The sequence below is a fragment of the Salvia splendens genome, chromosome 20 (genome assembly GCF_004379255.2).
Source record: "Salvia splendens isolate huo1 chromosome 20, SspV2, whole genome shotgun sequence".
In the NCBI taxonomy this organism is placed as follows: Eukaryota; Viridiplantae; Streptophyta; class Magnoliopsida; order Lamiales; family Lamiaceae; genus Salvia; species Salvia splendens.
The window spans coordinates 1756216-1770880 of NC_056051.1; the positions used below are offsets into that span (position 1 = coordinate 1756216).

The 14665-nt window shown below is 38.2% G+C and overlaps 2 protein-coding genes across 4 annotated transcripts; one reads left to right on the forward strand and one right to left on the reverse strand.

Annotated features, from left to right (window-relative positions):
* Positions 1-7287: 7287 nt before the first annotated feature.
* Positions 7288-12702, forward strand: LOC121782464 (zinc finger CCCH domain-containing protein 6-like). Of its 3 annotated transcripts, XM_042180322.1 has the most exons (6): positions 7288-7727; positions 10201-10410; positions 10654-10778; positions 10913-11934; positions 12264-12338; positions 12589-12702. In XM_042180322.1, the coding sequence occupies exons 1-5, from the start codon at positions 7668-7670 to the stop codon at positions 12302-12304; spliced, it is 1458 nt and encodes a 485-aa protein (XP_042036256.1). In that variant the 5' UTR covers positions 7288-7667; the 3' UTR covers positions 12305-12338; positions 12589-12702. The 3 variants fall into 3 exon arrangements, with proteins under 3 accessions (XP_042036256.1, XP_042036255.1, XP_042036254.1); XM_042180321.1 differs by lacking the exon at positions 12589-12702 and having other exon boundaries at positions 12264-12401; XM_042180320.1 differs by lacking the exons at positions 12264-12338; positions 12589-12702 and having other exon boundaries at positions 10913-12155.
* On the reverse strand, positions 12543-14522 carry LOC121782465. The gene has a single exon (XM_042180324.1). It carries the CDS (start codon positions 13185-13187, stop codon positions 12543-12545), a length of 645 nt encoding a protein of 214 aa, XP_042036258.1. The 5' UTR covers positions 13188-14522.
* Positions 14523-14665: the final 143 nt, after the last annotated feature.

Genomic DNA, 14665 nt, shown 5'->3' on the forward strand with positions numbered 1-14665 from the left:
AACCGATACAATTTCATTCGAAGCCTCAGATTTTGTATCCATTGCCAAATCAAAAAAATCGTATGTACAAACCGCCAGTGGGGACCTAGCAAAAGTCATGGGGGCCGGCACCATCAATATTTCGCCGACTCTGTGCCTCTCAAATTGCCTTTTTGTCCCATCTCTGTCACATAAACTGTTATCAATTAGTCACGTGACTAAAGAACTGAACTGCAAGTTACTAATGCAACCTCGCTTTTGCATGTTACAGGATATCAAGACGGGGACGATAGTTGGGCGTGGCACTGAGCGAAACGGACTGTATTATGTGGACGAGATAGCCCAACAGAGTGCTGCATTGATGTTGACTCCCGGACCAACTGACAGACAGGCTTGGCTGTGGCATCGTCGGTTAGGACACCCATCTTTAGGATATTTTCGTCTTCTTTTTCCTAATTTAGCTAGATCTTTAAACTCTTTTCATTGTGATACTTGTGTGCTAGCTAAAAACCATAGACATTCATTCAAGCTAAACAATACAAGAATGAAATCACCTTTTGCTTTAATCCATTCTGATGTTTGGGGTCCGGCACCCATTGCTGGGGGCCAAGGTTTCCGTTATTTTGTTCTCTTTATTGATGACTACTCCCGCATGACCTGGATTTATTTTCTAAAAAATAAACATGACGTGTTTGATAAGTTCGTAGATTTCTATACCCTTATTCAAACTCAATATAAACACACTATCCAGATCCTTAGGTCCGATAATGGGGGGGAATTCATAAATCAGAAAATGCAAGAATTTTTTAGGAGTAAAGGCCTAGTTCACCAAACCTCATGCACCTATAATCCGGAACAGAATGGGGTAGCTGAACGAAAAAACCGTTATATCCTCGAAATTACACGCGCCCTTTTGATTGAGTCCAAAATACCAAAATCCTTCTGGCCCGAAGCTGTCGCCACTGCCGTATACCTCATAAACCGTCTCCCAACTGGCATACTCCAGTTTAAAACTCCCCTAGATATTTTTTCCCAACATTTTGAAATCCCTTCATCCCTCTCTCTCGAACCTAGAGTCTTCGGCTGCTCGGTCTTTGTTCATATTCCTAAACAAGATCGCTCCAAATTCGACCCATGTGCCCTCAAATGTGTATTCCTAGGCTACGGAAAAAATCAGAAAGGTTATCGATGCTATGACCCAAAAACCCGTAGGATACACACCACCATGAATTGCGATTTTGTGGAGGGGGAATATTTTTACACCCAATCTAGTAGTCAGGGGGAGACACAAACCTCGGACAATAGCCCTCACAGTGACTTCCTAGATTGGCTGCCTAGTATTCAAAACCATCACTTAGGGGGAGAGCCTCAGACTGGGGATCCACAGACAGGGGGAGATCCACAGACAAGCCATGTCATAGACGTTGGTCCACCTGAGGCAGCTAGCAACACCGCCGGGCCGTCAAGTCCTGTAATACAAGACGAAGAACAAAGTGACATTGCCCGGCCGTCAACCCCGCCTTCGAATCCCGAGGTAATTAGTTCAGATATTGAGACTAACCTTGATAGGAACAATGAGGACGGTGGAACTAGTGGAGATACACGAGATCCATACGAGCTGCCCCCAAGAAGAACCAGAGGAATACCTCCCAGACGCTACTCACCAGACTGGAAAGGGAGAAAGGCAAAATACGCAGTATCCAATATTGCGCAAGGCCACCTATCAGAGATGGCTCGAGCCTTTGAAGCTGCGTTATATGAAGAAGAAGATATCCCACAGACATTTGAGGAGGCAAATAAACATAAGCACTGGAGAGAAGCCATGAAAAAAGAGATAGATGCCCTTGTGAAGAATGGCACTTGGGAGAAATGCACATTACCAACAGGAAAGAAACCAGTTGGATGCCGATGGATATTCACAATAAAAAGAAGAGCAGATGGTTCAATCGAGAGATACAAAGCAAGACTCGTGGCAAAAGGATACACACAGGTATATGGAGTGGACTATGAAGAGACATTCTCCCCAGTAGCTAAGATGGAGACTGTGCGGGCACTGTTATCTGTGGCAGCTTGCAAAGACTGGACGCTACACCAGTTTGATGTAACTAACGCCTTCCTTCATGGGGAACTAGAAGAAAACAAGGAAGTGTACATGGAAGTTCCACCGGGTTTTTCCGAGGAATTTAGCAAAGGAGAGGGATGCCGACTACGGAGAACTTTGTACGGGTTGAAGCAGTCACCTCGGATCTGGTTCGGAAGATTCTGCCAAGCCATGCTCAAACACGGGTTCCACCAAAGTCACTCCGATCACACACTCTTCACAAAAAGGAGGGATAACAAGGTGACGTGTCTGATTATATACGTTGATGATATGATTATCACCGGAGATGACGTAGAGGAAATCCAGAGATTAAAGGATAACCTATTCAAAGAATTTGAGATGAAAGACCTAGGGGCATTGAAATACTTCTTAGGAATAGAAGTGTTGAGATCCAAACACGGAATATTCCTAAGGCAGAAAAAGTACGTCTTAGACCTATTGACAGAGACCGGACTCCTCGAGTGCAAGCCGGCTAACACTCCAATGATTCCCAACCATGGTTTAAAGATCGAGGAAGGAGCAGAACTCGCAGACAGAGAAAGATACCAACGACTTGTCGGGAAACTCATATACCTTTCACATACGAGACCTGACATTGCATACGCCGTAGGTATTGTGAGTCAGTTCATGCACCAACCCCAAACAACTCATATGGAGGCAGCATTGAGGATCGTGCGGTACTTGAAAGGCACTATAGGATACGGAGTGTTCCTAGCAAAGAGAGAAGACTTGGAGATTGATGGGTACACCGATGCCGACTGGGCAAGCAATCCCGTAGACAGAAAATCTACGGGAGGTTACTTTACCTTCATCGGAGGAAATTTGGTTACGTGGAGGAGCAAGAAACAAAAGGTGGTAGCTCTATCTAGCGCCGAGGCAGAGTTCCGAGGAATGAAAAGTGGACTCATGGAAATCCTTTGGCTAAGAAGGCTACTCACGGAGATTGGTTTCCCACCTACTCGGAAGAGTCAGTTGTTTTGCGACAACAAGGCTGCCATCAGCATCTCGGAAAACCCAGTACAACACGACAGAACCAAGCATGTAGAAGTGGATCGGCACTTTATCAAAGAAAAACTGGAAGGAGGTATTGTTGAATTTCCATTTGTCCGGTCTGAAGAACAACTTGCAGATATACTAACCAAAGCAGTCCATCCGAAGGTCTTCAAGGAAGTCTTGGACAAGTTAAGCATTGGGGATACCATTGCTCAACTTGAGGGGGAGTGTCAAACAGTTAAACATACCAAACTTGAGGAATTACCAAAGCAAAGGCATAATTGAAGGAGGAAGATTTGTAATTGATATGAATTTAATTTGTAGTACATTGCCTTAGAATAGGCTGATTCTTTTCCTAAAATACAGTGTACTCTTCCCTACTAAAGGGAGAGAAATCGATGTAATTCAGACACAAGAAATAATACAAACTCTTCACTCCAGATTCTGCACTTTCAATATGCATAGCCATTCCGATTCTCTCGATTACCATCAATAAGAGAAAGACTATATCTTATATATCATATGTACTTATGTGTCTCAACTAAGATGATATATTGTCTTTTTAAGTTTATTCCAACTAATAGGATAAGTTGTGGATGACATTAACATTTTCACAAGACTGAGTAATGTTAAGATAGACCCCTTATCTTCGAAAACGGAATAAAGGTAAAATTTTTATTTAAAGAATCCTTCTATGGCTAATTAAGTAGGAATCGGGATCAAGTATTGTATTCCCTTTATTCTAAGATAGTTGGATTATATTCTCCTTTTTTCGAACGTTTTAAGATAGTTGAATCTATTCATCTTTTGTTAAAAATATTTATTTAGTTCTATTTTACTCTTTTTTTTTCCATTCCCTTTTATCCAGTTGTTAAATAGTGACTTGTACTGCATTGCAATTTGCAAGCCAGGCTGATCATTTAACATTTGTTCAAATTTTTCAGGCATAAAATTGAAGGCTGGGGCAGGTAGGAGTCATTTTGTGGTAGTGACTGAAGATGGCCTGTCATTTGCATTTGGTTGGAATAAACATGGACAGCTTGGTTCAGGATCCATGAAAATTGGTGAGCATCATTTAGGTCAAAGATGAAGGCTTCCTAAGTTTATTATCCTTCTATATATTTGCTAGTTTCGTTTTTATAATCATGATCTTTTGAGTCTCCGGAGTTTTTGTTTTTTGTTATGCATTGATTTTTATGTTATACTCCATCCGTTTCCTAATAATAGGAACGTTGGAAACGTCACAGGTTTTAATGCAAAGTTGGTAAAGTAAAAAAGGAAGAGAAAAAGGGTCAAGTAAGGGAAGGAAAGAGAAAAAGTAGTGAAATTAGTGTTAGTGGATTGTGGGGTCTATTCCCTAAAATGGAGAGTTTCTATTTTCAAGAAACGGACTCGGAAATAATTTCTATTTTTAGGAAACGAAGGGTGTAGTTCCTAAGTACTAGTCAAAAAACAGTTCAAATGTGTTGGAAGTATTTATCTTGCAAATCTATGTTTAATGTTTTTGTTTCATATTGGTGTTAACTGTGATCATCCACTGCATAATTGTAAAACAACTGTGTGCAACTGTCGATAAATTTTTAATTTGTGATATGATTTCCATTAATACTTGTGTTTTTCTTTAGTCGGTAGTCAATACCATGACCGATAACTTTCATGTGATTTGACCTCCTATTTGAAGTGTGATTAAAATATTATTGATTTATACTAGTAATTTATCTGATAGGATAGTTGTGTTTGATTGTCTCTACTGCTTATCGTTATATGCACCCTAGATCCAACAATATTTAATTGAAGAAATCTGGGTCAGGCCCTTTGGAAATTATTTCCTCCGTTCCATTCAAGTGAATCATTTTTTTTTAGGATGTCGCACTTTAAATAACACATTTATGAAAAATAGAAACAACACTCTCTCTATTTTATTCCTCTCACTTTACTCTTTTCACTTAACCAACAAAACAATAATACATGAAATAGAATTGCTCTACTTAGAGCATCCACAATAGCACGGACTAGCCAATAGGCTAGCACTAGGACTAGCCAAAAACACCTCATGTCACATCATCAAGGACTTCCCACAACCCACTAATAGGCCAGCACTAGGACTAGCCGACGCCCTAGCCATCCCGAGAAAAAAACACCAAAAACAACAACAAAATGAATTGGAGAAAAAACAAAAAAAAAATGAAATGGAAATATGATATTTTAGAAAAAAAAAATCGGCTAGCTGCTCTTGTCCGCGCCCTAGCTCTAAGGCGTTGGTTTTTCGTCCGTCCTTCTAGCCTAACTCAATAGTGGACTAGCCGAACCTAGCCGCACTCCGGTGGCTAGGGCGTCGACTAGTCCGCTATTGTGGATGCTCTTAGAGTGGAACAGATGGATTATTAAATATAAACCCTCACATTAGATGCAAGAAAATTCATTAATACTAGGGCTGGCAAATCGTGCGGATTGGGTCGTTATCAGGTCAACCTGATAATGACCCAACCCAATAAGGCCTAACCCGAACCCGACCTGTTAAGGAAACTGTAAATCTGAACACGAACACGACCTGCTACCTTCAAATCCGAACACGACCCGCACCCGACACGAACCCGTTATCGACACGATATAATATGGGTTGACACGGTAACAACCCGAACCTGATATTACACGATTAAAACCTAATATTACATGATGAAATCTTAATTTTTAACCTAATTTACACAATTAAAATTCGTTTTATACTATTTAAACCTAATTTATAAGAAATTAAAAAATTAAAGTAATATACATTTTTTAAAATAATAATAAAAATAATAATATTATTTCTTAATGGGTTACCCGTATCCGACCCGCATCCGACCCTAACCCAACCCGAAATTTTCGGGTTCTTAATGGGTCAACCCAATAAGGACACGGATCCAATAAGACTTGACCCCAACCCAATAATTTCGTGCGAATTCATGTCAGATTATCGTGTCGTGTCGAAAATTGCCAACCCTAATTAATACTTTATCCATCCCACAATATGAGTCATATTTTGTTATTTACATTCGTCCCTTAATAAGAGTTTTATTATAAAACTAATATATAATATAAATTAGACTCACATCCTACTCACTTGTTCAATCCACTTTACTTTACATTTCTTAAAATCCGTGTCCAAATCAGATAGGACTCCGAGGAAGTATAAACCAACATAATAGTATTTGTTTGAGATAAAATATAGTACTATCAAACATATACTGCTAAAATTCACAATACTATTATACCAATTATTAACCTCGTGGAAAATATCAGAATTTGACAAAAGTTCATATCTTATGATAGGGCTGTCAAATCGGGTATCCGCGGATACCCGATCCGAAAATTTCAGGTACTCGATCCCGGATTTCCCAAAAACTAATACCCGATATCCGATTTGAATTTTATTTTGGGTACCCGGATACCCGACTCGGGTATCCAGTCCCGATTTTGATTTTGTTAAAATAAATTTTTTGTTTCTCTAAAGTCAATGGGTTAGAAAAATTAAATTGCACATAACAATATGGATATGATATTATTCATTTCTGATACGCATCATATATTCTCCAGTTAAAGATGAAAACATTGTAGGTTGGATTAATTAAATTTTATCAAAATTTTAGGTGATTAAAATTTTCTTCTTGCGCTGAGTTAAATAAATTCTTATAACTTATCCATTCTCCTTAATTTATTAATCGACGTAAGCCATATTAAATGAGCAATGTGAATATTTACTATTTGTTGACGCATACAGATTTAAAAAATTTAAAATATAAGCGAATTGGCTTTTAGAAAAATATGCACATTGACTTTTTAAAAAATACAACCCCAAAAAAAATTGGATTTTAAAAAAATATAATTTATTATGAAACACATGCAATCACTATTTTAATTTTTAATTTCTTAAATATTTAAAAATATTTAAAAATCAGAATAAATACATGTTCATAATTTTTTTAAAAAAAATCGGATAATTCGGGTATACCCGATCGGGTATCAGGTAACCCGATATCCGATAATCCAAAAATCCCCTACCCGATCCCGATCTGAAATCGGTTTTTGGGTTTGGAAATTGGGTATTCAATACCCGGTATCCATTTTGACGGGCCTACTTTTTTGAGACCGATATCTCTTAAATTTATTATTACTCGATATACAATTTTTTTATTAATGGTCTGAAAAAATGAAAATAGTTCGCACGTGGATGGCCTAAACTCAAAACAGTCGACTCAGCTCGCAGCGAAGCAATCAAACGTAGAAATTAGAATAGCGCTGCAAATGAGCACAGCATTATCTCTTCTCTTCTCTTCTCTTCTGTTGTTCTGCAACAATAATTAGTAACGAATAAACTAAAATTGAAAATGAGAGGTGGATCTAGGGCTCCAATTTAGGGTTTTCTTCCTCATTCTCCCTCCATCGTTTCGGCTTCCGCTTTCTATTTTTTTCCTCACGCTTATGAAGGGACAATCGACTAAAACTTATTCGCAAATTAGGGGTTTTGTCTGCGCGGCAAAGGAAATTGAGCGATTGCAGTTATAAGATATATCTATGATCTAACCATACGAAACGGCTTATTTGATTTGTTAATATGGGAGGATCGCAGAAATCAAAGAGGGTTTCATGGGCTACTGAAGTTAATCTATGTCAGGTAAAAATTTCATTTCTTATTGTTGACTTTTGCTTGACTTACAATTGATTTACAAAAGCATCGAGTCCTTTAGCTTCTTGGTGTGTGTGAGACAAGGGTAGGCTTTAATTCGTTGACTCAGCAATGGTGCTAAGTTGATACAGCAGAGAATCTAGGCCTGTATCAGTTGGGAAACAATGATAGGCTTTAATTCGTTGAATTCACTGATGGTATTTGTAATATTGGGAATATCCTCTCTTGTTAGTATTACTAAGAATATTTTATTAAGAGGGCACCATAAATTAAACCAGCCGATAAATGATGCTACTATATAAAAGACACATTTGTTGAGTATAAACCTTATTTGTATATTATAGATTGATATTGTTGTGAAATAACAACATTGTACTGAGTAAAATAAAACTCTTGCTGGTTAAATTTGAAGCAGTTATCCTGGGTAGATGTAGGTTATGATGTTGTGTAGCTAATGTAATTACCAAAGTGAACCTTTGGCACTTGCTTCATGCTTTATGTTTTTAAGTGAAGCACAATATTGTCAATCCATTAAACTACAGCCATCTTTCCAGATCAGTAGATCTAGATCACCGCTTTCCTATTGAAGTTCTTCCAATTTTTTGCCCATTCACTTAATTGAGTGAAAATATGCCACCTTCCGATACCCATGATTAAGTGTTGAGAGTGTATTATACTATTATTAGCGATGAATCAGGCCATACATTTACGATTTGCTCGCCTTATTAGCCACTGCCCACTGGTCAGTTCTTGATGCATTGGATTCTGGTAAATGCTATATGGATTCAAGACTCTGTATTGGCATTGCTTTTGCAGCAGTAGTTAGGATACGCTAACTTACCACACTGAGTAGAGTGTGTACTGTAGGAGATGCCAGCCTTGTTATTTTGGGATCAACTGAGTTGGTACATGGAGGATGAGACATTCATATTACTCTCTATGAGTTTGTTTGCCTCATCAATTACAATAACTTTGCGCATTCCACGGATAAAGTGATAAACTAATTATCTTCGCTAATGGAGTGTTCGCTTTTGTTGACGATGGCTTCTTTTGTAATAGTTGTTGGTAAACCACTTATTTTCTGTTTTCTAGTTGAGTTTAATATGGCAGCATTTCTGCCACAATATATTGAATTAATGCCTTAGTATGGAAAAAAATATCTTCAAAGACGATGTATGTTATTCTTAAACCAAGTTATGTTTTTTCGCTAATGTAAATGCTTTTGGTAGTAGTTGGTAATATTGGGTGACTGTTACCTGGCGTGCGTACTGCGCATGCAGGGGGGTGTTATTAAGATGGAAAAAGTTAATGAATAAAGAACAGCAGGACAAAGAGTTAAGGGGAAGAGGAGAGAAATGGTGACAAATTACAATCGATAATGTGAACCTGAACCACCTGGACCTTTTATAATGTCAACTTATATAGGAAGGGTACAAAAAATTATGGTGGTTTGATCGTTCCAAACTCTTTAAATAAAAATTTGTATTGCAGTTTAAGGTAATCTATCTTTACTGTTAAGCACTCACTTCAGTTACCATTTAGCATCCCATTTTAAATATATAAACATAGTATGGTATGTACTTCCAGATTTACAGACCTGAGAAAAACTGTGTATGGCTTTTTCATTTTCTTGATGATACTGTTTTAAATTGTTTTGGATGAATTGGCCAGACATTGTCGATGCAACTAATGCATGTCTGCCGTTCACTTAAGATCAGTACTCTGATAGTAGATGTTAAAAGCACGGTAAGCACCAGACAAACATTACTATAGGCTCACCTTATTAATTACTACTAGTACTAGTTTGCAACCGTGAAGGTTTGTGGATGTAAATGTGATAGCATAATCATATCACTCTCCACCTTCCGTCTGGCACTGGTGGAAGGATGTTGCCTCAATGCTCTAAAGATGGTGATTTGTTTGCTCCATATTAATTACAAACTTGATCTTATCATGTCAGTCTTGACATTTAACTTCGCATTGTGAATGTAGTGACGCGTATTTCTTGTACCCTTACCTACAGGATATGTAAATGATTTACAATCAAATGGGTCTGTTGGAGCTGAATTCAGAATCTTTACATCTTTTTTATGTTTCACAAGAAATAATGAAAGAGAAATTATCTGTCTGACTGATCACATCTGTGACAGACCATCTTGTTACATTCTCTTTAAGTAAAAAATGAATGGACATCACTTATAAATGGACCTTGGCGGGCTGACATTTACCCTTCAGTGGATTAATGTTAAGTGCAACTGCCCTTATCTATTTTAGCCATCTTCAGTTATGAAGTCTGTTTTGACTATTCTCTTTGTTTATGACTTTATGTATCTTTTTTGTTGCTACTTCTTGTGCTCATCAGAAGCCATCATTCGGTTGCTTTGATGAATATATGACCGAGTTGTGATGAAAAGAGTCAGCCTGAATTGCTTCCCTCATACTAATATGTTTGTGTCAACAGGTAAGGCTGTTTTTGTCAGAAGAATGTCCTTCACAGGTTGGAATGGGAACCCAAGATCATCTCCTCCAGGCAAAGGCATTGTCGTTACGGGCAGGTGGCATGGCTTATGAAGATAACTTGCCTCCAGGATTTGAGTTAAGCCAACCTGCAAATCCTTGGGCAGCGAAGCTATCTCATATATCTCTAGTGAAATGGAAGTGTCCTCCTAGGGTATGTCTGATTAAATATAATGTGCCTTTCTCATATAGGTTATCCAAGTTATAGACTAGATGCATATCCTTGTCAGAGTTAAAAGTTTCATGAGGGGGTTGCAAAAGAGTGGGAATCTTTTCATTTTTATTTTATCTATTTTTTTCTGGTATATTATTGGGAGAGGATGGAAGGAATAAGGGGCACTATGATGTGGAGGGCTTGTTCTAATACTCACGCATTAAACATATTCTTGTGTTGCAGATTGAAGTAGATAGCTCTTGGCGAGTCGTTGCTGGGGAAGAAAGCAGAGAAACAGAAACCCAGGATCAACGAGAAATGAGAGTGCTAGAAGCAATATATCCACGCCCGTCAGCCATTCCTTTAAAGTGCGATGCATACCTCACTCTTGATGTTTCCTCTTTTCTGTGCATCTTTGATGGTGATTATGCTCTATGTTGGCCTTGCTTGATTCTGTTTGATGTCCCATCTCTATTGAACTTTCTGCTTTGTGCTTGTGCAGCCCTTCTGCATTAGTTGGTGCAGAAGACTCGACTAACAATGATCAATGCACTCCAGTGGTTCCTATCACATCAATCGAAGATGAAGATGCTTCAGTGGATACATTTTATGCCTCCATGGGACCAAACATAACTCCAATGATTTCCCAGCAACAGTACTCACCTCATGGGGAACTTTTATCTCAGGTCAACACTACTTTAACACCTTCTGTCGGTTCAGCAACAGGCATGGAACCTGATATTATAGCAGCTGCACAAGCTGCCTTGTCATCTGTCATGCCGAATAGTGATCAGAGGAACCTGATAGATCGTGAGCTGCTCATGAAAATTCTCAATGACCCAAAAATGATCGAGCAACTGATTGCAAACCATGCTGCATCTGCTAGTGGGCAAAATGTAGCATCATCTAGCATGGCATCTTCATCCACTTTCCATGGCATGCCGGCTATTGGAACCAAAAATGTTGCATCGTATAGTTTGCCTGGAATACCGTCAACTAGTGCACAGTATGTCCCCAATTTGGCCTCGACTCCTAAGAGTTCTTATGATTCAGACATTATGGCTGTCCATCGAAGAGAGCCACTCCCTGGTCGTTTTACAAGACCTGAAATGGTTGTTCCATCACCTATTTTTGCAGCATCTGGACCTTATCATTCACCAAGTAGGACAGGTTCCATCCCCCATGTACGACCATCGGTACCTGATGTCATATCCGTGCCCTCTCCATCAATAGCAGCTCCTGTAGCAAAGGATATAAACTATTATAAGAGCCTCATTCAGCAACATGGGGGAGAGAGAAGAGAGACTATGCCGCCCCAGTTTGCTCATCAAAGTAACCAAGCCCCGGCTATGGGTCAAGAACCTCTGAATACCGCGATGATGAGACCAAGGCACACGAAGCCAAGGATAATGAAGCCTTGCATCTATTTCAATAGTTCGAGGGGTTGCAGGAATGGCCCGAACTGCACCTTTCAGCACGATGTATCACCGCAGCAGAAAGTCAATAGTATTCCGGATGTTCAAGGTACTAAGCGAATGAAAATGGATAGAGAAATTACCGGTGCATAATTTTGCTATCGATGCGTTTCTTTTGTGTAAATCTTTGTTACCGTGATGATTCGTTTCCCACCTCTCTATGTTCTTTTCCCTGAGGGCCAATTAATATTTCTTATTCCATGCTATATTGCTATTATATTTTGTCCTCAATTTTGAAGTTCTGGATAAAGAATCTGCATTTCTTTTCTTTGTTATTGTTTTTAATTTGATACGAATAGTTAGATGTGGCTTCTAATGGTTTTTGTGTTGATTGAAGCTCTTTTGATGATTCAGTATGAATGCCTTTTGTTATTGCAGCAAGCAAACAACCTTATCTGTTATCTTCAATTCCCACTTGAAGATATTATCACACACAGAGCATGAAGGAATGAGGTACAAAATGAAGTCTGGATCTTTCTAGAAATGCTTCAATGTGAAAATTTTAATTTGCCTTAGTTTTGAAACCTAATTTAAAATAATTGCTTGGAAGCCGGTGGGCCGAATAACGCGAGAACACTTGCATTGATCGAACGTACAAAGTAACTGCATTTTAGTTTAAATTAACTACACCTGAATATTCCAGCCAACGATAAGCATCTACCATAAGTCTACACTATCTAACAAGTAAAACGCCTTGTGCCAGCCCGGCTGCTTCCTTAGTCTCGTGGATCGTCTCATGGAAGATCCAACCTCACCGCTATCTTCTTCTTCTCTTGCTCCAACCTGCTCCTCCTCAAGATCAATCACATTAGCAGCAGCAACCTCTTGCTTCATCACTAATAATTCTGCTTTGATTGATGAGATTTCCTTCAGTAAAGAGCAAAATTGTGTTTCATAAGCCCCCAACTCCTTGTCCATCAACTCAATAAGTTTATACTCCACCCTCTCAAGAATCCATCCCACATTCAGTTTATGCATCTTGCAAAGGCGGAGCTCGGAGATCATGCCTTGAAGCTCTACACGCGAGAGATCAAGGCGCTCGGCCTGCTCAAGCCTTTGGTAGACATGGCAGATTCTCTCCAGGAAGATGGACAGAAGATCGGATGATTTGACATCGTTGCCACTAGTTATGTCGCCGTATTTCTTGAAGATAGCTCTGAGCAGAGGGGCAGATTCAGTTTTCACCCTGTGCTCATCCACATATTCAAAACCATGCTTGTAACAAGATTCCACTTCCTCATAATGAGTTCCTTCTGCAGCTTCTCCATATTCACATTCTGCTCTTCTCTTTCTTTCTGCCATTCATATGATATTTTCAGTATATCTTACTCTGAAATTTGTTGTTTTTTTGGTACTCTGTAATATATAAGTTATATGCATGCCTTCTAGAAGATTTTGTAATACACCACAACACAGAATGCATGAAGGGACACTTCTGTACAAATCTGATTTGGATGTACTTTTACATTTTATGTTTGTCCAAAATAATTATCAAGTGCTAATACTATTTTCACTATTCCCTACGTCTCACAATAAGAGTCATATTTTGCTAATTTGGTCCGTCCCACAATAAGTGTCATATTTAATGTTTACCATAAATGGTAAGTAGGCCCCACATTTCACCAACTTATTTCACTCATATTTTATTATAAAACTAATACATATAAGTATGACTCATATTTCATTAACTTATTCAATCCAATTTTATTTACATCACCCTTTAAACACACTATTAGAAATGAGTCACTTACCTCTTAAAAAATATTAAATGGGGAAGAATTATTCATACTTATATAGATGAGCTAGGATCATCACCAAGTCGATGTGGGACAAGATTCAAGAGTTTTAACATGCTCCCTCGATTCAAGAGTTTTAACACACTCCCTCACGTGTGGGTCAGTTTCATAACAAGGGTAGGCAAGAGAAGAGATAAAAAGATAAAATCTTCATCAACTTGGTCTCGCTCTGATACCATATTTGAAATGAGTCACTCAATCCTTAAAAGGCCATATAAGGGAGATGGTTATCCATAATTATATAGATGAGCTAGGATCATCACCAAATCGATATGGGACAAAATTTAAGAGTTTTAACACACTCACCATCTAGAGTTGGAGGACACCATGGAATTCATGGTTCTTTAGATATAATTCATTTTAGTATGTTTTGCTAGATCACGTTGCTCCAAATATATAATAGGGTGAATTATTTAATACTTTGACTTTTATGGTTTAATTAATGCGTGATTCTTATTTATGAATTGTTCAATTATTCTTCTAATCTTGAGACGTAAATCTTTAGCCATTATTCTATTGTCTCTTTAGCATAAAAAACTCATAGGCAAGAAATTTGAGATTTGATTCTGGCTTAGAGAGAGAGTCTTAAGTGGATCGATAGTTTATATCTATTAAAATTGGTTTGGTGTCTACTGAGCGTGGGTTAAGTTAATGTATGATTTAATTATCGTGTTTGACCTAATAGTGGTGATAGTTAGAGCTTATCTTAACTCTTGAAGTGTTCAACGGATAAAACAAACTTAATTCTCTTAAGCATAGTTTTGATTGGAGTAGTCCATCAGAGACAAATAGGAGCAATGCTTTCTTCTTGTTTAATCTCTAAATTTTGGGTCTAGCCGTTTAGTGTATCTTTAGAGCTAAAACCAAAGGTTCGTAATTTTAGAGCTATTATAAAATTAAGTAGTAGTAGTAGTCGTAGTAGTGGTGTTTTTATTTCCACCAATATGTACACATATATTAACAATTATCTATGCAAAAATTAAA